Consider the following 24460-nt stretch of genomic DNA (forward strand, 5'->3'; position numbering starts at 1 on the left):
TTTACTTGTTATTATAGTGGGTGGACATGCCGTATTATTCACCTATGACATGTTGACCTTCCAGAAGGTCTACCTGGCATTTTAGTAATAGCATATGTGACAATACAGTATTGAGTGTGGTCAGGGATGGTGTCCCTGTTAATCATTTTAATGAAAGCAATCATCTGGAGGTGAACAGAAACTGAATTTAATCTTGTAAACACGTGAAATAAGTTAAACTACAGGAAGGAGCATTCTTTGACCATCTCTCTCATCTGGCACTACAGATTTCTACGTTAAGTGGTTGTCTGAGCCTGCGTCATGTATGCTACGTTGCTGCAATATCCTCACAGCTTCATGCATTGCTGTTGGGAAAATAGCTGGTGTGAAAGACTTTTTTTTCCTTGATAACTGGTGGAATTGTTCATGTTGCCATTAGAAAATAACGTATAGCTTGTACTTGGTTAGGTATCTGGCAACAAGTGAGTGTAGGTAAAGAGCTAAGGGGGGCTCTTGGGGTTAGTGTGGATGTCTACATGCAGCTTCTTGTAGCTCCATGGTGGCTGGGCCAAAGCTTATTTGTATGGATATAATGCGGCTTCTCAAACATCTGTCCTTTTTCTAACATAACGGTGTAAGTTCTGCTTCCTGCTCTTGTTCTGCTCACGTGTAAAGTCCTTTAATTCTGGAAGTTGGAGCCGAGGGAGAGGTGTTGGAGCTAATAGTGGCTGTGCCCTTCTCTGCACCTGCCACTCAGATGGGATTACTGGAGACACTAAATCGGTGAATTTCTGCGTTCACATCTTTCGTGAGTCAAGAAATGGATAAAAAGAGCCTGATGGAACTATATCGATGTGTAACATTAGTCCCTGTGGAGAGGCAAAGATTATTGACATTATCTTTGTGGCAAACGGATGTCTGTAGTGAATGTCCAAGTCATTTCTTTCACTCTTCGTGTGAATATCAGCAACTTGAAGCACTCGGGGTTTTTTTAGGCTGCACAACTGGATCTTGGGTATGTTATCTGGCCGTAGTGCTCAGTCTTGATGAGGGCACGTCTTAGGGACTGGGTATTAGTTGGGCTGTGCTTGTGAGTGTGGTCCTGAGTTTAGACGTAATGTTAAGGAGGGAATGTCTGTAAAAAACAGCCCGACGGAGTTGTCCCAGAAAGGAGTACGTCTGCACTATGTATTGTCCAAATCAAATCATGATTTTATAATGTGTTGGATTTAAAATATATTTTGGTGTAGTAACTACTTTCCTGTGCTTGCATACACAGCCAAATCTCTCCAGGTCAAACGGAGAGGCCAAATTTCTCCCAGTACAGAACAGTGTTGGTTTTCATTGTGATGGGGTCTCTTTCACAGCAGTTTACGGCGATGCTGAGACAGATAAATCTTTTGAGTGCATATGATTGCTCCCACTGCCCCAGGCACAGGATGTCTGTTTTTCTTTGCTCCCTTTGCCAAATTCCCGAGGATGAGGACTGTAAGCGACTGCCTGGTGTTATGCAGCGGTCTGAGCAACCTGCTGTCGGTCTTTAGCAGAGCTTAGTGTGCTCCCCTGGTACAATGTCTGTCCCATTCACAGCTGGATGTTGTAGCAGGTGATCTTTCATCTCCAGGTGCCTTTGAAAACTGCGTGCTATCACCTGGCTGTGCATGTTTTTTTTTCTTATTTTTCTTCTTGCCATAACTTGCACCTGCCTAAAGTAAATGTGCCAAACTGGCTTTGCTCTTGGAAGAAACAATAGTTCTATGGAACAGTTGTTATACAAACATTTACTGGTTCTGTGGCTTCTGAAATAAAATATATTCTGTAGGCTTTCCAACTTCTCTGTGAATCCAGGAACCCATAACTGATTTCCTGAAGTGGACCATTTTTTCCTCAGGAGGCTCTTTGCTGTCCGTCTGCTGAGGGGCAGAATTTAACGTGTGCAGCTGGGGAGGAGCAGCTCAGCAGAAATGGCGCTTACCTCCTTCTCTCTTGTTTCGCCCTATGCCTGATGGGCTAGAGTAGAAATAATCTTTGTCTGGTTCGGAAAGCGTTTGGGATTAAGGATTTGACAGATGCTGCCTTCTGTCAGGGTTTGTACTGATGCAGGTCATCAGTGCATGGCACCGTCCCTAGCCCACCGCTGGTAGCAGCTAGCTCTTAGGAAGTCCCGTCAAAGGCACAGTGCCCTAAAATTTAATGTTGGCTTGAGAAATGGAAGGGAACATTCTAATTATAGTTTTTTTGGGGGGGTTCCCAAAGTCCTTTTTGCATCCTTGGAATAGCTTCGTATTGCCTGTGTGGTGACCTCCATATTATTTCCAGTCGTTTATTCTTCACATCATTCCAGAGGCAATACTGCAAGCAGGGGCTTTTAGGGAAATGGTGTTCTTGCCTGCCTGTATGGCACAATGCTTGTTTACACGACACAAATAAATTGAGGTGTTTTCCGTGTATGTTAGCTATCTGCACGGCGTATACTGGTGTTATTACACCAATCACGCATATAGATTATAAGATTCTGAAAAGCTGATTGAAAAATGGTGAGGGGAAGGTTTTTTTTTTTTGTTTTTGTTTTAAACACACTTTAAAATGTTATTTCTATTTTTCAGTCATCTTTACTCTTTGGAACAGAGTCATATGCTTTGGTTCCATTCACATTCAGTTATGATGGTTGTTGTTGACCTTTACCACTCAAGGAAGTAGATTTGACCACAGACATTCAGTTTTCCTTATTGTTAGTGTAAGATATAACATATATACAGCAATTACATGGATTACAATGGAAGTTAATCTCTACATTTTATAGTTACTTCTCTTGAAATAAAAATAGTTAAAAATAAATGAAATAAATAGTTACCAGGAGTTTATGGTTTCAGAGAAGAACACCTAACTGGAGTCAAAAAAAAGTAGGATTATGCTCAAGAATTTTTGCTGGACATCTATTGCTTTGTATTGCAATATGTTTCATAATGAATAACAGCATTCTCTTTTTTGTTCCTTACAGCTAAAACAAGAGAAACCAGAAAATATACCAGATTTAAAATACTTAGTGAAAGAAAAATTCACTGCACTGGAGAGCAAGAACAGTGACTCAGATTTGGAAAAGAATGAAAAATACATGTATTTTAAGGATCAACTTAAAGAGATGAGAAAACAATGTAAGTTGGTTTTTTTTTTATGATTCTTTGAACATTAAATGATAATGTGGACTAAATATTCTAAATGATAACGTGTACTAAATATTCTAAAATACGGAACTGCCAAACTCAGTTTGTACTCAAACTGCTCAGTTTATGGCTCAAACTGAGGTCTATTTCAAAACATATTTAAACTGATATTTGTGGAGCAAAAAGCCAGTGTAGTTACCTAGGTAGTTTTATTTAGACTCTCTCAGTTCCTGTCTTGCTTGGATACAAGTACCGTGGAAATCTTGCTTCACATCTCTTTTTGTAAGGTGGGCTTTTTCATCTGAAGACAGGGTTTTTTCTTTAATTGATAGGATCTTCTAAAAGGATTAGGTAAGCTGTTTTCATTTGTCACTTAAACAAATTGCTCCTGTTTCACAACTTCGGATGTGTTGCAACTCTAAGAAGACCTTTGCTTTAATCGTAGAACTATATTGTTGGAAAATGCTTACTCTGTGTGTTCTCAGGTTTACAGCTTCTATGCACGCACCATCTAATGCTGCAACATATCAAGATCTGTTTTTCTTATTTTGTGTGGATTTATCAAGTGTTAAAATTTTAAGTTACTTGTGCCTGAATTGCAAGAAAAGTTGGAGAGTTAACAGCTTTAGTATTTATGCAACAAAACAAAGTAGTGTACTTTTATTGCCCTGCACAAATAGCAGCTATTAAAAATCACTCCGATTACTGTTGCTGGGAAAGAAAGTTCATGGGCTCTAACACTATTTGTGCTGTTCTTCCCCAATCACGATTATGTTTGAAATCATATTATTCTGCTTGCTATCCCTTGACCCCTGTACCTATTCCCTCCTAGCCCACATTTTGATTTCAACATAAACTGGTATCTCAGGAACTTCAGGAGTCACAGATTAATGATTTATACCATTGGAAACTGGTATTCTGGATTCTCTCCTGTAGCTCTCCTGAGTTTTGTTTTTTTGGAGGCCAATCCAAAACCCGCTGAAACTAGCGGAAAGAATTTTCCTGCTGACTTCACTGGACTTTGGATTACTTCCCCATAGAGATTTATGAAGTGTGAGGACATGCTTGACAAGGTGAATTTTAGATCCGATATCTCAAGACTCACTAGGACTAGAGCTTGAGGGCTTAGTACGTTTGTTTCCCATCTTTATGGTTTTTAACATTTTGGATTTGAGTATTAGCACTGATCTCTGAGTTTAATAGAGCTCTTGGCACCACTCTAAAAATGAACATAGCAAGTTGCAGACCACAAAAAAGTGTAATTTTCGCTCCCTACATAACCATAAAATTATTACTGCCCCACCATTATGTTGTAATTCGTAATTTCCAGGTGTTTGTAACTGAGAAGATAAAATCTTGATAACTGACTTTGGATTTACTTTCCACCCTGTAATTGCCTGAGGAGGGGGTGTATGCCCTAGTAATATATTTAGTTCAAGCTAAGTGACTGAGTTCTAACTGGCAGGCCTGTTGAAAAATCCCCAAATTAAATAATCCCCAAATTAAAAATCCCCCAAATAAATATGTATTCTTAAAAAAAAAAAAAAAAGATACAAGGAATACAAGGACATCATTATCTTACTACTGCCTGAAATCCAGATCTGTCTTAGTAGCAACTTGGACTTTTGTTTTGGTTGGGCACAGGGGTCAGACTGTGGCTGACAAGATAGAAGATATTGGATGAACTGATGTGATCAGCATGCAGACTATTTATCAGCCGAGTCAGCTTAGGTTTAGTAGGATTCACAATGGTTTTGATAATGTAAATCCATCGTGTTTGTTCCTTTTTCAGCATTTAATGAAATTCTAAAGGTTGAATGGAAAATTGTTGGTTAACTTTCACAGTCTCGGATGTGATATAATGTTCTTGTATTCAAAATAACGATCTTGTGTTCAAATAAGCAATCTCGTTCAGCATCCCCTTTTTTGAAGTGGTAAGCTAAATACCACCTCAGGTCTGCAGATAGAAGTGAGACGAAAATTCAGAGGTAAATTTCTCAAAGCAAGAATTCTGCTGCCTTAGACATGCATCAGTGTGGCCTCTTCTGCCTCAGTAATCTGTTGATGCACCCTAAAGTCACTTTGGTACTTCATTTTCCTCTCCAAAATGCTCTTTTACCGGGAAGGCTACCGGAAATTCTTGAGTAATAATGTGTGACTGAAGATCGGTGAAGTCTGTTTATATTCACATACATAAATTTGCTTCCATGTGGTGTAGTGACCTGGAACCAGTAAGGCTGCCCAGTTTCTCTGTTTTATGTAGTAATGTGATCTTGCCATTACCCTCATCCTCTCTCCCTCCTTTTATGAGTTTTCCCTACTCATGTCTAGCCTTTAATTAGGCTGTAAACTCTAAACATGGAATTGAGTATTCACAAGCTTAAACATTACAGATACATTCTTGTAGGGTCGGGACCTCTGATCTTAACATCTCTGTGAGAGGCTGAGCTGACTCGCGAACTCCAACTAGTACAAAAAACATTTTCTCATTGTTGGGCTCTACGTAATAAAGCGGTGTGTGGAGATGTGTAGTAGAGCACTGTCAGTATTATGTAAAATGCCACGTATACCAAGCAGAAGGCAGTGTTACTGCACATAAAGTGGGCTCAGAGTGTTGTATGTGTATTCTCTAGCTTCTCCTTTATGAGCTGTGCCTTCATAAGCATGGGTCCTTCAATACGTATCCATAATATAGGGTGTCTGCAAATTCTGGGACAGACTTTAAAACTGCTTTTGGGGGGTTATGTATATCAACAGCTTCATTAACAGCTACCCGTTTAATATCTTCTTTTCAACTATTAGTGTTGCCAGGTTTGGGCACAACTTTGTGCATAACCCCTGGCCTGTTTAAAGCAGTGCGGAGACATATACAGTGTGGTCCAATTTTTAGCTCTTTCCTGGGATTTGGTTTTATTGCCAACTCAGATGAAATATCAGAACTGCAACCAAGTTTTCTCAGAGGAGCTTTCATGGTATTCTCCTTTGTCCCAGCCTTTTCCACCTCAAAGGGGCAGAAGGGGGAGATGCAAAAGTGATTTGCCTTCCATGATGAGTTACCATTAATCTTTGCATATCTTTTATGCAGGGTTTAACATTTGTATTCTGGAATAGCTGAACAAGGACACGTTACGTACTCATGTTATCTTGTTACTTGGGAATCAACTAGGATTTGAAGGAGAAAAACATTCTCAACACAAGGATTTTAGGTACAGTGCAGAGCATGAAACAGTTAAATATAACCTTGCTTTAACAGAAAATGAAGAGAGCTAGTATATTTTCCATCTTGTTCTTGAGATTCTTGATGTTTACTGCCACAGTAAATGCGAGGGAAAGGGAGCTGCATGGTTCTTACCTGCCACCTGAGAGGTGACATGCGCTGCAGTGGGCAGCTCTGATGCTCAGGGAGGAGAAAGACACCCTGTCACCTTCACGTTGTCCTCTTCTCCAGGCAGTTCTGCAGGGAGGAGACCTTAGCTTTGAACTTTAAGCAGCAGCAGATGATACCATGCCTTAGAGCAGTTTCTGTTCTGCTCATCTTTCAGACAGTTTGCAGGCATTTTCCCTCAATCTCTGAGCTACTTTAGCTGGAATTTGTGCAGAATGATGCAAAATCCCCACCTCTGATGGTATGTGTCAAAACACTGTCAGACAGGTTTTATGTGAACAGCAAGTGATTTTTGTGAAGTCTGTTTCCAGAACTGTCTTACATTCCTAAATGCCCACTTCTTATTTTTAATAGAAAATAGTTTCATTCTTCTACTTACAGCCGATTAGATTGTAACCAATAAAATAGAAGTGTTGATTTATTATATTTTTTTAACATTTCTTTTACCCTGGAATGACTACATTATCTTTTCCAAATAATTGAGCTCTTGCAGCATATTCAGTAAATTTGATAGTACTAGAGAATTCAAAATGATTGTATGTGTGGTTTCTACGGAAATTTTTTTGTGACGTTAACCCTACATGACTGATGCTCTCCTTACACATAAGGGTCCCAGATCTGCAAAGTGCTTAGTGATCTACTTTTGATTAAGTGAAAAGCTTAAGCAAATTGCTTAAACTAAATTGCATGAGTAGGTCCTTTGAAATGGGTGAAATTGCTGGCATGTTTCACTTCCGTGTTGGATTGTAACCACAGAACAGAACCTTGCAGGACTGAGCCCACAGGAGTTAAGTCATGATTACTGTAGGAACTGTAACTTTGCATTTTGTATCTACTGTAAATTTAAAATCCCCCCTTCTGTTTCATGTTGTATTACTGAGTCTTTTTATTTCATGCCAGTGTATATATATCAAAGGCATCTTCTGGCACAGACTATGAGAATTTTGCCTTCACGAAATGAAAGTAAATGCAGTCTTTAATCTCTATGTATCAGCTTAAGTTTCTGATACCCTGTGAAAAGAACTAATCAGAAGGTATAATCTTTACTCCTGTGACCCTAGCTACCACTGTTGTATTTGCTGAAGGTTATTCAGTTTCACATTCAGTGCACAAAGTGGGACAGGTTTCATAGCCCTTTTATAGTAGCTGATAACTTGCACTTTGGAATCCTTGATAACCACGTTCTGTGCGAATGCCCAACAGATGCACACTTAAGCAGTAGTCACTTTGTAGAAAGTGTTAAGATTTGAGTGAATGACAGTACCGCTGGCTATGCCAAACGGTTTAAGGAGTGAATTTGGAAAGTGTAAGAATGATTTTATTTATTTACTTTTTTAATAGGGAACAAATCATTAATAGATGCAGTATTCATTTTGGCAACTATTTTGTCATAGAAAACCAGTCATTGTAGTGTAGTCTGGAAGGTAGCAACAATGGGGTTGTAGTGCTCTTCTGTGCCCTCTCCACTGAAGAAACAAAATCTCAGAGATTTTGAAAGGAAAACGTATCAGATTTAACATTTTGCTGGGAGAGGCTGATAGTTCTTACCAATCAGCAAATATATTCAATGGAGCAAACTATAATATTTGATGTTCAAGTAGACACCATTATGCACTGTTCATACATATATTTTAAAACCATGAATTGGCTGAAAGAAAGTGATGTAAGCAGTGTTACTTTAGATGCAGTTTGGGATAGAAGAAGACAATAGTGTGGAAGGAATTCTCTTTAAATTCCTAAAACAGTCTATCTAGAGATTTCAGGAAAGACTGAATTCTTTGATTTGCTTTTATTAGGATAGAAAAACAAGCTGCAACATGACACTGTATAGCATAATCCTTGACAATTTTAATCCAATTAATCCTCTCAACATTGTATTGAGGTAGACAAGTTAATTTTATTCCTCACCATGTAACAGACATGCAACTTGAGTAAATAGTTACCTGTGTAAATAAATAAGTAAATAGAAACTTGAGAAAATGTTACTTGGGCAAAGTCACATCTTCATCTATGTGCTTAGCTTTTCATCTTTATACTTGCACGTGCTGGCAGAAGATCAGCTAAAAAATAAGGTTAATTTATTCTTCTTTGTATTGTAAATAAAAATACTCATTTAAGATCCCTTTGCCAACTAATTACGGTAAAACAACAGCAGCACAAAAGTTGAAAATTCTAACTGAAAGTGGGATTGGTGTTATGACAGTTCAGTGGTGTGTGTGGGATATGCACTTTTCATTTATGTAAAGTTCCTTATAGGCAGCCCTGTAACTAGAAAAGAAATGAAAGCTGATCTAAGACTTAGGAAGGTAGCTTGCAGTTTAGGATACTTGAGTTTAGTTCTTTGCTTTGTTACAGTCTTTTTGTATTAGCTCAGGTCATTCGGGTTCAGAGCAGCAAAGATTTCACTGGGAGTTAGGTCTAAAATCTCTGTGGGTCGGAATGTTACACCTGTGTCTGCAACTTGGCTAAGTATTTATTGTGTTTGTGGACGGTGCAGGACAGGGTAATGAGTGTGGACTGGCTCGTATCCATGCTGCTCAGGGCTGCTGCCCTGCGGAGCAAAGTAGCCACGTCCACTCTGCGCTGCAAAGCATTCAGTTGGCCTGCTTCTCATGTGGCTCTGCTGCGGCACTAAATCATCGTCATTATTTTTTCAGATTTTCAGTTCAAAGAGCTGGAAGCAATAACATAACCGTGCTTTAGCCTGCCAGAGTAATGTTTTCATGGCACGGTGCTGAGGAAGCAAATTGCAGACCCTGAAGAGTGACATGAAGATGTTTAGAGGCATTTCTGTGAATGAGACCTGACTTTAGGGTAGGGCTAGAGGGCTGCCCTGAGCAGAGAGAGAAAAACTTGGCATGGTTTTGTCCTTTTGGGACTGTCCTGTCTGGATCTTTTCTGGGAGGAACTAGTTGGCTTGTTCAGAAGTGAGATAGCACATTTGTAGTTGCGAAGGATTAGGAGATCAGGGCCTGGGAATGAAATGCAATGAGTTAGAGTGATGATAATTACGTCTGACATATAAGCCCTCCGGTTCACAGTTATTGGAAAGAGAAACAAGCTAAAGAAACAAGAAGCTCAAATGCTACAACAGTGGCAGTTACAGAGCACCTAAGATGAATATCCAAATTGCAAAATTACTATCAAAGCTAGTATCCGTGCCAGTTTGTATGGAAGGAGCAATTCTAGAGTAAATGATGCCGTCAGAGTTCCTCTCATGCAATCTGGGGCAATTTTTCCAGGTCAAAAATTAACACGTTGATAGGATAGCAGGCAGAAGCTTCCATTAGCAATAATTCTGAGTGGATTCATGGAGAACATCAGTTGCCAATGGATCTGGTGCAGGTTTCTTTGATGAAAAGATTGCCTTTGCAGTGTGATTTATCAAAGTACTTTCTGCAGACGTTTATTGCTTTGGCGTTGACAGGTCTGAAGTGGAATTTGTAGTTAAAATGAAAGAGGAATCAACCTACCTCCTCAAATAGTCCTGCTCCGGAGTGTAGGAAACATGGGTTTTGGTCTCAGCAATTTAAAATCAGATCTGAACTGACTCTGGGTCTACTAGGTGATTGACTGGTAGGCTCTGGAATCAGATTCTCCCTTTTTGTGTTCAATGTGTATTTAACTATACATAGAAATGGAAACAACTGCAGAAGGAAATACAGTGTCAAGACATGGATCCTTTAGCCCTATGGTAAATGCACTCAGCTGAAAGGTATCTAAATCAGAAGGAGCATCAGATGAAGGTCTGTCTCATTATAAATAGCTGCCCTCCCAATCAGTGAATATTTAAGGATGAACTCTTTTTATCTCTTTCTATGTCTCTCACCTGATCTATACACGTATTTTTTAAAGATCTACATTTCATTCCATTGCACAAGTCTTTGCAAGGTATAATTCTTGCTTTCCTACCAGCCCAGCTTTCAGGGCTTTGAAATCAGCACTGAGTATATAAAGTCTAGGAAGGAAATGGAGTGTTGCATAGAAATATTTATTATTATTATTATACACTTAGGGATAATTCTTTGTTTGGGTAATTTACTGTTACTGTCATGGGATAATTCTCTTTTAAGCGAGCACATTGATGGCTACTAGCGTGGCATTTTTACTGTTTGTAAGAACATAGGTCAGGAAGGGAGTTTCTGGATGCTAATTCTGTTCCTCTGATGTTGCAGTCAATCACACCATCTAACAAAATGCCATACATTAACTTTTTCCCCTCTACTTACATTGGAAAAGTGATGAAGAGCCTTAGAACCTTGTTCAGATGGTGAGAAATATCCAGGGAAAGTAAATATTTGGTGAAATTTGTGCTCATTTGTTCTTGAGCTAGCACTGCACCCTAGCTTATATAGATCTTCTCCCTCACTGGTGTGTAGTTTAATTCAGTCAGTTCCTGTATTTCTTGGCTGTATGGTAATCCTTTTGTTGCAACACTGAAACTTAAAAAAGCTTATGTCTTGTGACCATAAATGAAATAATCAGAAATGTTTTATACATTTCAGATGAGTAAGAAGCATAGAAATAGATGTCAAAGTTTGCCCACAGAATTCAGAAAACTCCAACAGATGCATTATACCCTATGGAAAATCTGTTTTCTGGTAATAAAACATGAGCAATTTCACTTCTTTCATGGTGTAGCAATACATGCTATTCTTCTTGTAAAAATCTGAGCAGTGAAAATGCAAGGATTGTGTCTGCCATCTTAATATAATTTTTCTTGCATTATGTTTTTTGTATGTCATTCAGACAAATTTCCAAGGTAGAGAACAGAGGAATTCCATTCTTGTGCCATGAGCTTACAGCTTAAACTTCAAGCGTGATTACAGCAAATAAAGTGAAGAACTGCCCAAGGAGAAGGAGGCAATGAAAGAGGACGGGGAGAGAGCATACTTGGTCTTACGATTTTTCAGCTGAGACGTTCTCTTTTGGAGGTTAGGATATTGAGGAAGAAGTAGAAAAATAAAGCTCAGTAGAGATTTAAACTTAGGGAACTTTGTTTTATTTACTCATTTATTCTGCTTATTAAGTATTTGTCTTACTCCTGGAGAGATAGTAGTTTCTTTTACCCTTCCTATGTGTTCATTTTAGTAATTTACATGTGTGACTTTGTGCCACCAGTATGCAGAGAGATCAAAAGAAATTCTAGTATAAGTAGAATTCACCCAAGTAAAACATTTGGATTGAGTGCCAGCACAAAAAGCATTTGACAAAGTACAGGGAAGTAGATCTGAGATAATGCTGACTAAATAATAATCCATCAGTGCATATCACACTGCATGGTAACTTCAGAGTACTCTAGTTCAGAGAAAGGAAAACATTTGGTGCTTTTATGGTTCCTGAAACTATTTGCCATGTATCTCTTTGGTGTGCCCTTCAGAAGAGCTGCAGGTTGAGCTAGATCTTTGTTTGCTAAGCATCAGTGCAGCTTCTGAAGTCAACGGAATTTCCCTGATTTATACCTGAAACATACAGTAACATGCAAAGTAATAATATGCAGGACGATGAATAAACATCCTCTATTTTTTTAATCAGTGGTTCATGTGTATTGGCTGCTTCCCATAGTTTTTGATAATCTTATTTCATTTCCCTCTTGAAAGCCTTAGGCACCAATAACCTTGCAGAAAATCATAATTTCTTTCCATCTTAAATTTTACGCCGTGAAATTTACTGGAGATCTTCTTCACACTGCCCTGAGCTTGTTAAATAAATTGACCTGAGGAGAGCTAGAGAAATGCTGAAGGATTGCAAAACCCATCTTTAAGGTTTGTGGACCTCGGGCTGGATGCCAGAGCCCGGAGTTAAGTGCCTTGGCTCCCACAAGGAGGGTTAGGGTACGTCTGTGTGAACAACTTTGTTCAGCGAGGGATCTATTCTGTCAGCAGAATGCGCTGTACATCTCTATGTCAATCACAGGATTGCGTAAGATCGCTAAAAGCACGCCAAGTATAAAGTAACACAAAAGGAGAGAATTAAGAGCTTTGACTGTAAGACTGAGCACACGTTTTATGTAGAGGGAGGGGAAGCGGACCATGGCTCTAATCTGTGGTTTGGGGAGTTGCAGGCGCTCAAACAATTACTGATGTCTGGGAGCTGAAGTGGTAATTGTGTATATGGTCTCGTAGGGGTAACCTGTGATACGCAGCCTTTTAGTCACCATTAGCATGAAGTTGAAGTCAAACATCTTTGGTAGCATTTACGCTTACTCTAAAACGGGCTAGGAGCGTTCAGACGTTGTCACAACGGAGGGAGGAGTGGTTTAAGCTGTCACCTTTCCGCTGTTACCAGCTCTCATCTGAGACACACCGCCCGACTTGACAAGTGTGGATGGGTTTATCACGTCTTAGCATCTCGAGTATGGATGCAGGTTTGTTGTGTTACCGGACCTGCCGTGAGTGATTGCGGGATTAAAGGCAAAGTTACTTAACAGGTGTGCCGGCAGCCACCAAAAATACCTCACGAGGGAGAGAAGTCACCCAACAACTGCAAGTGGAGCAATGGTGGGAGTGCTTGTTTGGTAGGAGAGCGTCATGTCTACAGCACGTGCCCAGCGATGCAAATAAATCCACACGTAAGAAAAGTCACTCATGGGGTGTTAAATGCGAAGATGGCACTTTTGGCTCCTCTGGAGCCTCCAAATGCCCCTTCCCAAATTGCTGGTGGTGAGGCAAGGATACCAGGAAAACATCGCTGTAGGCTTCCCCGGCCTTGTGCCTTCTGTAGGGATTTGCTGTTGTTCATCACCAGACTACGATGGCTGGACGGGATGGGCCCTAAGTCTGACATCATGGACTTGCTCATATGCTTGTAAGCAACCCCTTGGCTTTAGGCTAGTCTGCAGAGGGCACTCTTCAGCCCTTTGGCTGAAGCAAGGTTTGCACAGTGTGCATCAGGAGTGTGAGGGGGCAGGCAAGACCACAAGCAAGAGGTGCATGACTGTGCGCTCCACAAAGAACAAGGAGGTGGGTTCTTTCTTCCATTGCCACCTTCTCTTTTGCCACTTGGGTGGAGCTGCACCTCATTTCAAGAGCCTAAAAGGTCACAGGACAAAACCCTCCTCCTCCTTACTTGGGCTGGGGCAGCTCTGGGCAAGGCAGAGCTTCAGATCCCCGGAGAACCTGGGAGGGACTTACCAGATTTAGATGCCTTCGGGGTTAGGAAGCCACTGAACAGGATTTTTCATCATTTTGGACTTCATTGTCTGTAGTTTGCTTCAGTTCTTTGGATTTGGCCCAGACTTAAGTATTTTCTCTCGCTCCCTGTCTGAAAGTTTATGGGTCAGTTCAAGACTTGATGAAATCAAAAGAAGCCTTTCCAGGAAGGCTTTCCAGGTTCATAAGGATCTATCTATAAACTTCCAGTATAAACTAAGTAGCTAGTTTACAATCAGATAGGAACACAGGAAAAATAAAACCCTGCGTATCGTAGCACGGAAGACTGTGCAGAAAAGCAGAAGAGAGCGTTCTTTGAGGGGAAAAATGTAAAAGCTGCCTGATTGCTTTATCAGCCTCTGCAGTAAAAATAGTAATTACTGCAATTTAAGACTAATGAATAAATCACTGTATTAAAATGTGAACAGAAAAGTTTAACAAGTAATCATATGTAATCATTTGGCAGCTCTGTTATTAGTGTGGGCAAAGAAAGGTATTCACCTAACCTTTGCTGTAGCATCCATTGTGTTCCCCCCCCCCCACAAGAAGGATAAAATGCTCCACGTTCTCTGGCACAGTTTTCTTATGGCATGTCAGATGTCTACATGGTCTACATGTCTTCACCTAAGAAAACACCACTGTGAAGACAGCTCCACTGAAATCGTGTGGCTTTTGTCACATCTGTGACACAGCTATGTCACGGACAGATATTTTCCAGCTCCGTCGTGTGCTCTTTACCACTTCCCTCATTTTACCCAACTGCTCCCCAGCCTGAATCAGCATCCTTCCTGGTTTTTCTGCAGCTGCTTTCCCTTTTCGCATGACGCCACGAAGGCTCCCGACCTTCCTCCCTGCAGCGCTCCTCTTCACCTTGCCTCCCTGCCAGCTCCTCCTCGAAGTGTCACAGGACACGTTGCCCGTGATTGATGTGCTTAGTTTCACTGGTGAGGCCTTCATCAGTCTTGTTTTGTCCCGAAAAAAAAAAATATCTGCGACGTAATCGCCTTGAAACTGCTTCATTTGCATTTGCTTTTGACTGCACAGCTGCCGATACGCCGGTGTGCTCCCAGGTCGGCTGTGTGCACAGCACAAGCGGTAATTTGGAGGAAAGTGGTGGTTATTGACCACTAACAGTACCGCTGGTGCTGTGCTAGCCATTGCTTTACATTTTTGTTCGAGTTGGAAAAACTAGTAGCCGAGTGAGTCATGAAACCCGCTGTAGCAAAATTCGGTTGTAAATGAAAGAGGAACATTTCCATATTCTTCATTTGGCTTAATTCCTGTGCCTAATGGCTGTGTATATACCATAAACATTGTGAAGGAGCAACCATGGAAACACTTGTTTTCTTGCATTGCTAAATTTACTCTGGGTTGAATATTAACACAGCGCCTGGCATTACTTTAAAAGCAAAAATAGCTAAAGCGTGACTCACTGTGAGTCATTTACTGCTAGTCCTGCTATACTGCCTAGAGCTTGACATTGAACAAGTTGGCAGCCTGCGTTGCTACATTTTTTTTCTAGGAACTTTGAACACATTTCATTCTTGTGAATTCTCTTGTGCAACAATATTAAACACAGCAATGTGTTTATTTTGCTTCCAAAGTCGAATGAATCAGAAAATGGTGAAACAAAGAGTATTTTTCTTGGAGATTCTGGAAGAGCTGGATTCTGAGAATTATTTTTTAGCTGCAATAACAAAGTGATTGCATGGATGTTAAAAGTTAATTACACTTTATCCAGATTATGTAACGTATATTTTAAACATTTTATTATTATTATTATTTACATTTTCAGCAGAGGCATGCGTGGAATCGGAGTACGGAGCCTGTAGTTGAGAACATTTTCTCTTTGGCTGGCAAAGGATTTTGGATGGGAAGTCAGTCAGCTCTAAGGGGCAGACAAAACGAGGCAACTGTGTTCCTATTGGCCTCGGTATTTAAAAGGCACACCCTAAATATGGTGCTTGGTATCTGACAGCGAGTAGCTTGCTGGCCGTCTGTGGGAATGCCTCTGAAAGATCACCTGATTTCGGTCAGATGGGAAGGGGTAATGAGAGAGGGCTGAAACCAAAAGCAGCGTGCTGAGGCAACCATGTGATGATAGCCTGAAATACACTGGCAGGGCCAAATATCACTCATCAGTATGCTAAAATTCGGTTTCCAACTAAATGTCATTTCTAACTAAAAGTCACTTCTGAGAACAAAAGATAACAAAACCTTAACGTGCTTTAATATTTTCCATACTCCTTTTTTACATTTTAAAATTATCACCATGGCTTGTGGAGAGCAAAAAATTCATTGAAGGGAAATCTTACGCTATCAGCATGCAACCATCTGCCTGTGTTTAAAGGATTTACCAGAAAACAAATTAAAATACCAATATAGTAAGTTCAAAACATCTGGGCACAGTTAAAACGTTTGTTATCTATCTCTTCCTTGAACTACAGATGATGAGAATAGAGACTGGATGGTGTGTTCATCCGTATGTTTAATAATACATAGTGTTGCAGGATCTTTATAAGCTAAAGAGTTTTCTCTATCTAATCTGTTAGAACACCAACTTCAAAAATTCGATTGCAGTGGTTTCTCTATAAAAAGTCTCATTTTGATGACTGAAGAGAGAAGCAAGAATGATTTATTAAGCTTAACGGTGGCATCCTATGCATTGTCCTGATGTGCACTGTTCTGTAGTATTTTAACACAGATTTATGAAAAAAGGTACACGCATAACTGCACTGAAGAGAATTCTTCTCTTCAAGACTTGAAATTGTTCAGTAAATTTAACTAAAATAAGGCTAAAGTCATTTTTCTATAGGTTTTCCTAACAATCGTACCAAAAAATGATACCGTGTAATTTTCCTAGATTAAAAAAAATGACTGTGTTATAGCAAACAGTGTAAAGTGGGACATGGTTCTGATGTTTTTCTGTGTTACCTCTTTGACAGTGACCCCCAAATCACTGTTATTAAAATGGTTTCAGTAGTTACTCATGATAGATGCTCTTTAGCAATCTCTTCAAAGCCACTGAATAGGCTGTACCTCAGCCACACCTCCAGACATGTTATGCAGAATATAGACATGAGAATTTATGTTAAGAGTAAGACTGTGCCTTTTAAAAGACAGCTCTGTGTAGGAGGTTTTTCTGCTCTGAGGATCATCAGAAAGATTGGAGCTGCCTAAGGCATGGATATCTCTTGGGCATCTCCATACACGCCGTGTAAGTGATGTTTCTATTAAGCTGTAGCAAATTATTCCCCTCACCGTGCGTGTGCTTCTGTGTACACATTCACACTTATCAACACGGAGAGGATGGGCAGGGCAGTGACGTGGAGTCTTTCTCTAGGACATACCAGAAGGTGATGCGCTGAGCTGGAGGTTAAGCTCACAGGGGCAAGGTAGTCTACCGCTGAACGTGAACTTTATTACCAAGTGCTATCTGTTTTCCATAAATGCCTAAGAAGCACAATGTTGAATTGAAACTGGCATCCTGTTACATCTACATCCTAAAACGACAGACGAAAACTCTCAGTTCTCAAATCGCTTTCTGTTCCAGTTATGAATCCAAGCTGATTTTCTTTAATATTTTCAAGTGATAGAACAAGCAGAACACATTTTATAAAGCTGTAAATCATGTGCACAGTGCTGGAAGACTTCACATCCACTCAACCACTACAGGCAGCTGGGATGTCCATCTTGTTGCATTCTTCTCTTGGGTGTTCCAAGCGTGTTTGAAGTATAATATAGGAACCAATATGACTGTAAGATGTCAATGGAAAAGTGACTAACAAAGCAGTAACAAATTGTATTCTATGGATATATTAAGTTTCAGCATTGCCTTCAGCTGCAGAATGAAGGCTTTTTTTCCCACCCTTCAGATTCATCTTATCAGGTACATCTAACCTGGAGAACTCTTACTCATATATAATGGGTAGGATGCTTAGGATAAAATTCCTTATTGCCCATAAGCTTTGAATAATATTCTTATTACTAAGCAAATTTGACATAAAATGTAGTGCTTGCATAGCATAAGCTACAGATGGCCAGAAAAAAAAATGTTCTTTGTCTTTTGCCCTGGTTTTTGTGACTGTGCCTTTGTAGAACCAACTTTACTGACTAAGGTTGTCCTTTGAGCCTTTAATCTAGAATGTAGTCCTTCTTACTGCAGTTTGTCAGAGGTTGATTCACAAGCATAGTCATACAAGATCCAGAAGCATCGTTTCACTGACTTAATCACTATCACCTTTTGAGAAAAAGAGGCTGTGTGTTAAATTGCGCATTTCTAAGCAGCTGCCAAATTCTTCACTTCTTCAAAAGCCATTAGTCTAGCAGATTTCACTGCTTTTTTTTTTTTTTTTTCCCCTCGCTTCTTAAAACCTATGGCAAGACTTTTATACTAATAGTGGCAGGTATTAGTGGACAAATTTCCCTGAGATCAACTAGAGAATAGAGACAGTTCACAGGTACTTGCAATTGAAAAGATCTTCCAGTCATGAAATTCCACACTCTTGGAAAAGTCAAGTCACCAAGGAAGATGGGAAAGAGAGGAGAGATGCAATTCTCTATGCAGGTTAGAGACTCCTACTTAAGTGCATACCTAGCTTGTGTAATTCAGATCTAGCTAGCTAGCTGTGCCACTTGAGAAATTCAAGATCCTGAGAGTTAAGTTCTTGTATAGAGTGCACATTACAAGTTCCTAAATCCCCATTTAGGAACCTAAGGAACCATTTAGGAGCCATGTTTTTGATTTCTGTATAAACTTGCAGTATCACTTCAGTTCCTTGGTTGAGAAGCTTGGTTAACATCTTTATTATGTTGCCCTCTGTATATCAGGGAAAGCCTGCAGCTCAGGGTGAGCATCTCCAGACATGTGCAGACATATTGAGTTCCTCTGCCTGCGTTGTCTCTACATCTAGCCAGCTCAGTGCCATGCAAATGTGGCTGCACAAATTCTGAATCAGCAGCAGTCTCCATCTGCTCACCCAGGGGAATGGGTGAAGGAGCTGTGTTTACACCTACAACCATATGAGGTACGTATGTCCTCAGATTCTTCAGAATTCCAGGGAACGAAGAGCGTAATTAGAACAATGTGCTCATACTTCTGGGCATACAGATGTCTCTGCGTGTGGGTTAATTTGCTTTTACTGCTCGCTCCTCCTGAGCAGAGGTCAAGCCCCTGCTTGAGACATCGGCATCATTAGTATGACACTGGATATCTAACACAGCATCATTCCTGTATTTTTTAAGCAGGTAGTAATATGTGGCAGGAACAGAGAAGCTTTTAAGACGTTGTGAACCTACTGACATACCTTCTCTTTAAAGAGGAACTAAAGAAAAAAGAACATTCTGTGTGTAGGATGTATGAAGATTGTACCAAGATTACTTGAGTTGTTTAAAGAAAAAGGTCAAGATGTTTGTAGTTCAGGTATTGTCTTAGACCTTAGTAAAATACTACAAAATGTGAATCAGTTGATGAATATCTGTGATAAGCAGGTAAACAAAAGATTTATTTCCCAATGGCTTTTTCATATGATGGTGACAAACTCCATTGCACAACAATGGTCACATTCCAAAGTTGCAACCAGGTTCTGGAGGGCTTAATTTCACAACTGCTTACTGTGTCCTATTGCATTACAGTGACCTTTCAATAAAGAAGGGAGATTGCTGTTTGTTTTTTGTTTTTTAACTTAAAAAACGAATGAGGATATAGTGCACTACCCTACTTCTACATAGCAAATCTGTCCTTGGTATTTTAAACTATGTCCTCTAGTTCTGAAGGTTTTTGTGTTTTCTACCTTTTCATTAATCTTATGATGAGCAGATATACTTAAGGTTTGCATTTACACTGGCAATAAAGTCAACTGTAAACAAAAAAAAAAGTAATTTATGATATTGAGAGGCAGACCTTAAAAGTTTGTTTCTCTGCTATCAAATCTATACCATCCTTCTGACATCAATACAATGAAATAATATATTGTTTAGTGCTTTTGTTTTTCTATTTTTTCTAAGGTGAACTCACGAAGCTCTGATTCCTAAAATCATTTGATTGAAAAAATAATCACAACTCAAAATTAAATCGTATTAATATGATATGAGAAGGAATATAAAAAGTAATCCAAATATTATTTAATTCTTGGCCTTTACAAATTATTTTGTGCTCGTAACATTCACTACACAGTGATTTATTTTGAGGGTTGAATTTTAATAGCATGAAGCACCCTGCTACAAGTACACTCGTACTTCATAATGTGAAACAGTTATGTAGTCATCAGAATGAGTGAAAAATCACTGGGAAGCTGATAAATGAAGATGGTATCCAACAACCAGAGAGAGCACGCTGGAAAGGCTAGGTCTGCAATGAAGAATGATTTACTATTGGTCTTAGTCAGGACAGTTAGAGGGAAGCCTGACAGACACCAGCCATAACCAAAAAAGACCAGCTAGATAATTTCTTAAAACAGTTGGGTCTTAGATCATCTGTGGCTCAAAAGATGGTGAACATTATTACATTTAGATGTGAACAGGTATTGCAAATGGTGTACAGATTGTGAAGTTTTGAGTAAATTTGTTCAAGACAGCTGAATAGTAACCAGTGCATCCATTCTCAGCTGCAGACGTAGGTCTGGCTCTGGGAGATGCTCTCGGCGAAGGAAGCGTGAGGCTGCTAGCACTGACCCCGAGCTGTCAGTCGTGTGGGCTGATCTGATCGGGTGCAGGCAGATCTGAGCGCGCAACAACCGCAGCTCACCAGCAGATCCCATAACCTCTGCTGTGTGTAATCATAGTTTGGATGCTTTCAGCCTGAGCTGCAGCTGTGCTGGCAGCTGGCAGCCGTGACACCTGGACTGCTTTGCCTTCAAACAAATCTTACAGCACAGGCAGAGGTCAAGCATTTCGCCCCAAAACCAGTGAGAATTAAGCTGAATGTATAGCAGCATGCTGTATTGTCAGCATCAACAGAGGTCTTCAGCAGAGTCTGGAGCTGTAATGAAATTCCTAGCTGAGAGGAAAGGGCTCTTCCAGACAGAAAGTCTCCCCCATTTCCACCCAAGAAGGAAGCTTTCCGTGGTGCCAGCGAGTCTGAAGGCAGTGTGAGCAATTAGCAAGAAAGAGCTTGAAAATACCGAAGCGAGAAGCCGGGCTGCTCAGGAGTGGAGACGCTTGGGATTTTTCAGCCTGATTAGCTCTGCTGACAGAGAGATGATGTACGCTAATTACAGCTCCTTAACCTCCTTAGAAGCGGTTGCATAAAAGCACACAACATCTCCGCGTCGAAACGTAAGGCGCTGCAGCACTCCCCGTCTGCACTGGTATGCTCAGACCGTCCGTACAACCCGTGGACCGGCCTGGATGATGCACGGGAAGGTGTGTCCGCGAGCCAGCCTGCCAGCGGTTGCGGGCAGGGGAACGGGAAAGTTTCTCATTAAGACGTGTGGCTGAGGAATATAAGCCCTGATAATATCTCTTCGGGTCAGTGAACCTCTGAGCACGGATCGCCAACGCTGCAGTGCACAGTCAGTGGTCTGTAGTGCAGGTCCCGTCCAGGTGTCGAGGGCAGAGAAGTGTTTTTCATGCAAAATACCATTTTCGTTTTACCGCGTGATATTTTCCATTCTGATTTGTTTTATGTGCTGTCTTCCTTGTAATGAGAAGAAATAATGACATTCGATTTATAATAGGCACCGTAATGAATTCCGATCGCTCAGCATTGTTTCGAGGGGGAAGGAGAGATCAACACGATATTTAAATTAACTCTTTTTAAATAAAAAAGTCTCGTCATAGATAATGGCTGTCACTTTTTTTTTTTCCAGGAATTATAATAATAGGATGTTTTCGAACTATTTCTCAACACGTTTTTTCAGGTGGCTCATGAAACAGATTGTTTAAGGCTTAAAATAGAAAGGCAGTCTTCAGGAGGAAAACTGTTATTCTCTATGAAATAAACAACTAAAGACTTGAAAAAAAGATCAAATAATGCATTCTGTTCTGCTTATTTTCTAGACAGTTCTCTTTAAATTGACGTTAACACCGTCACTGACTTGTACCATCAAAATGCATTTCCCTTATAGAAATTAATTCATAAACAATAATTAATGAGGGATGTTTCATATATGTAGCACAACAATTTAATCTGGAAAACCTTGCATACTGCTTGGACTTAGTTGTATGAGACATTACAGGAAAATGTGCCACAGCAAGCACTTCACACCATCATAAAGTATGCCTCGATTTTAGGCAGGTCATCGGTACCGCGGCAAATGCCATTCCTATTGTATAGGAAACTTCTTCCAGAAGTTTCATACATGTTTGGTTTACTGTTTGGTTTCAACATTATTTATGTGAAAATGAATATTTAAGTGAAACCAGATGTCTGTAAACATGGCAAAGATATGTTAGTGCAGGGTTGTTTGTTTTTTTAATTGAGAAATTGCATCTTCTGATGGTTAGATGTTGGGTGAGGGGAGTTTCTTTTCCCCAGGTCCTGGTGTAACCATTGCCATTGAGTCTTTGGACTTCTCAGCTTCCCTTCAAGAGCTGAGCTGGAAGCTATGCGATTGCTCTCTCTCCAAAACCTAGCAAAAGTACAGATTTTTTTGGTGTTGGAGTAAGTATACAAATGTTTCTAGATGGGATATATGAATTTTTATGCTCAGAATTAAGTATGTGAAGCAAAGGAAGTAACAAAGCATTTGGCGTGCTGTTAGAAACACACGTATTATGTTTGAACATACTATCAACTAACTCAGTGTTTGTCCAGAAACATTTACGAATGCAAAATGTGTGGTCTAAGGCTCTACCCAGGGCCAGTGCTGGTCTTGAGCCAGCACCATTATTCTTAAAGCTTGTGCTTAAAAATACTCATACTTAAACCTTGGATCATTTGTAGTTATCGGTGTGGTCAATTTAAGTAAGATTTTTTTTTTCCTTTTACTAATGTCTTTAGGATACCGTGTATATGTTACCTGGTGGGTATACATTTACCTGATGGGTGTACACTCACTTCTGTAACTGCACACTACCTACCCCTGTCAAGCAGTGTTCCCACCATGGGATTTACTGGTTTGAGCCCTCCCTGCACTGCCTACAGCTCCTGTCTTTGCTTTACAACCCTGCAGTCTCTCCTTTTCTGGTCGCTGGCTGATGGATGGCGTTCTGCACTTTTGCTGTCGTGGTGGCCGTGCCATCTAACCAGACCCCGTGCTTGAGCAGATCTGCTAGAAGGTCCTCTGAGAAACAGCCTGGCACCAGAGCCCTCCCCAGCCCTGCAGTCTGGTTTGTCCTTACTGAGGGGCCAGATGCCCCCTGAGCCTGTGCTGCGATACCAGGCACGTGGAGGCTCGTGTGTCTGTGCTGAGTTACACTGGGCAGTAAGTAATGGCAAGTCCTACACACATCCTTGCTCTTCAACCTTGCCTGCTGTTGAAATGAAAACAACAGGAGGTGCTTTCTGGGTGATTTCTGCTAATTCAGCTGATATTCCAGAAAGTCTTTTTAACTCTTCTGTAGAAAGCCTAGAGCAAGTGCAGTTTATTGTGCTTGTGTAATAGTCAATAAATTAAACTGCTTTGGTAGTGTGTATTGTGACTGCATTGGTTTTGGAAATAACAGTGGATAAAGAAGACATGCTTGAAACATTAGGAGAATAAAACACACACAAAAAAAATCCCTTTTCTGCTATTTTTATTAAACTTGTGTTCTTGATTTACTTCCGTGAACTAAGTTTCCTTGAAATAGATTTTGTGTTAAATCCTCCTGCTCACCACCAGTTGTTTGCTTTTTGTTTTTTAATTAATTTCGATTAAGCCATAGTCTGATCAGTAGTAACTGTTCAGAGATTGTGTGATGAGGCTGCCCAGCACGAAGCCCATGTGCTAGCATAGTTCCTTTTATTTTTCAAGGCCTCAGATGGCCTTGCCAGGGCTTCTCTGTACCTAATTTGCCCCTTATTTTCATTTCCCCATTTCCATTTCATTATTTTCAAGAGTATTCTTATTTTCTACTTTTAGTTTTACTAGGTTATTTTTCATCCTCGATCAGTATTTTTGTTTTGTGATGCTGCAAGCGCAGGCACACAGCTGTCTGTGGCAGCTGTGAATTTCCCCCAGATTTTGTCCTAAATACAGCAAATCTGCTGCTGTCTGTACCTATTCTGAAGCTGTAGTTATCTGTTGCTTGCTGCAGGGTAATGTTGAAGTCATGCAGTGCAACCACTCAGGGCATCCACCCATAACGTGAGCAAGTCCAGTGTAACTTTCTTTTAAAAAGCTGCCTTATCCTTACAGGATTTTGCAATACTGAGGCCTAAAGTTCAGCGAGCTGTTCTTCCTGCCCTAGCAGAAACTGAAAATGACTTACATTTCCAGAAAGGAGGGAGCGTGTAATCATGTAAAAGACTGTATTTACAGAAAATGTCATGATAGAATTTTACATCTCTTTATTCAGCAGATGCTTTGTAGTGCTTTAACTCTTTTTGCTAAACGTGAATTTTGTGACTGATTAATCTGTAGTACCTGCTCATGCGATAGAGTGACTTATCAGAATGAATTGAAAATGAAATTTGAAGTTTTTCATTTCAGAACTGAAGCGCACATCTAAATCCATTGAGTATGTTCTGGATCTACAGATTTAGACAGCTTGAAAGTGAATAGTAAATGCCCAGCGTAGTTCAGCTGTTTAAAGCAGCGGTCACCAGAGTAGGTGAAGCAGCAGTTTATGTATTCTGATTTCCTGTCCCGTGGCAGACAGACATACTGTTTTGGAAGAAAGGACAGAAACCCAAGCAA

The 24460-nt window shown here is 40.2% G+C and overlaps 1 protein-coding gene across 4 annotated transcripts in view; it reads left to right on the forward strand.

The window, feature by feature from the left end:
• Window positions 1-24460, forward strand: part of NSMCE2 (NSE2 (MMS21) homolog, SMC5-SMC6 complex SUMO ligase) — a 129909-nt gene that overhangs the window by 57233 nt on the left and 48216 nt on the right. For 3 of the 4 annotated variants that reach the window (XM_066990737.1, XM_066990738.1, XM_066990739.1), the window contains 2 exons: window positions 2981-3134; window positions 14483-14623. In XM_066990737.1, coding sequence (XP_066846838.1) covers window positions 2981-3134; window positions 14483-14623 — 295 coding nt within the window. The remainder of the gene's footprint in view (window positions 1-2980; window positions 3135-14482; window positions 14624-24460) is intronic. The other variant, XM_013185015.3, reaches the window with a different exon arrangement.

Source organism: Anser cygnoides, chromosome 2 (assembly GCF_040182565.1).
Source record: "Anser cygnoides isolate HZ-2024a breed goose chromosome 2, Taihu_goose_T2T_genome, whole genome shotgun sequence".
NCBI classification, from domain to species: Eukaryota; Metazoa; Chordata; class Aves; order Anseriformes; family Anatidae; genus Anser; species Anser cygnoides.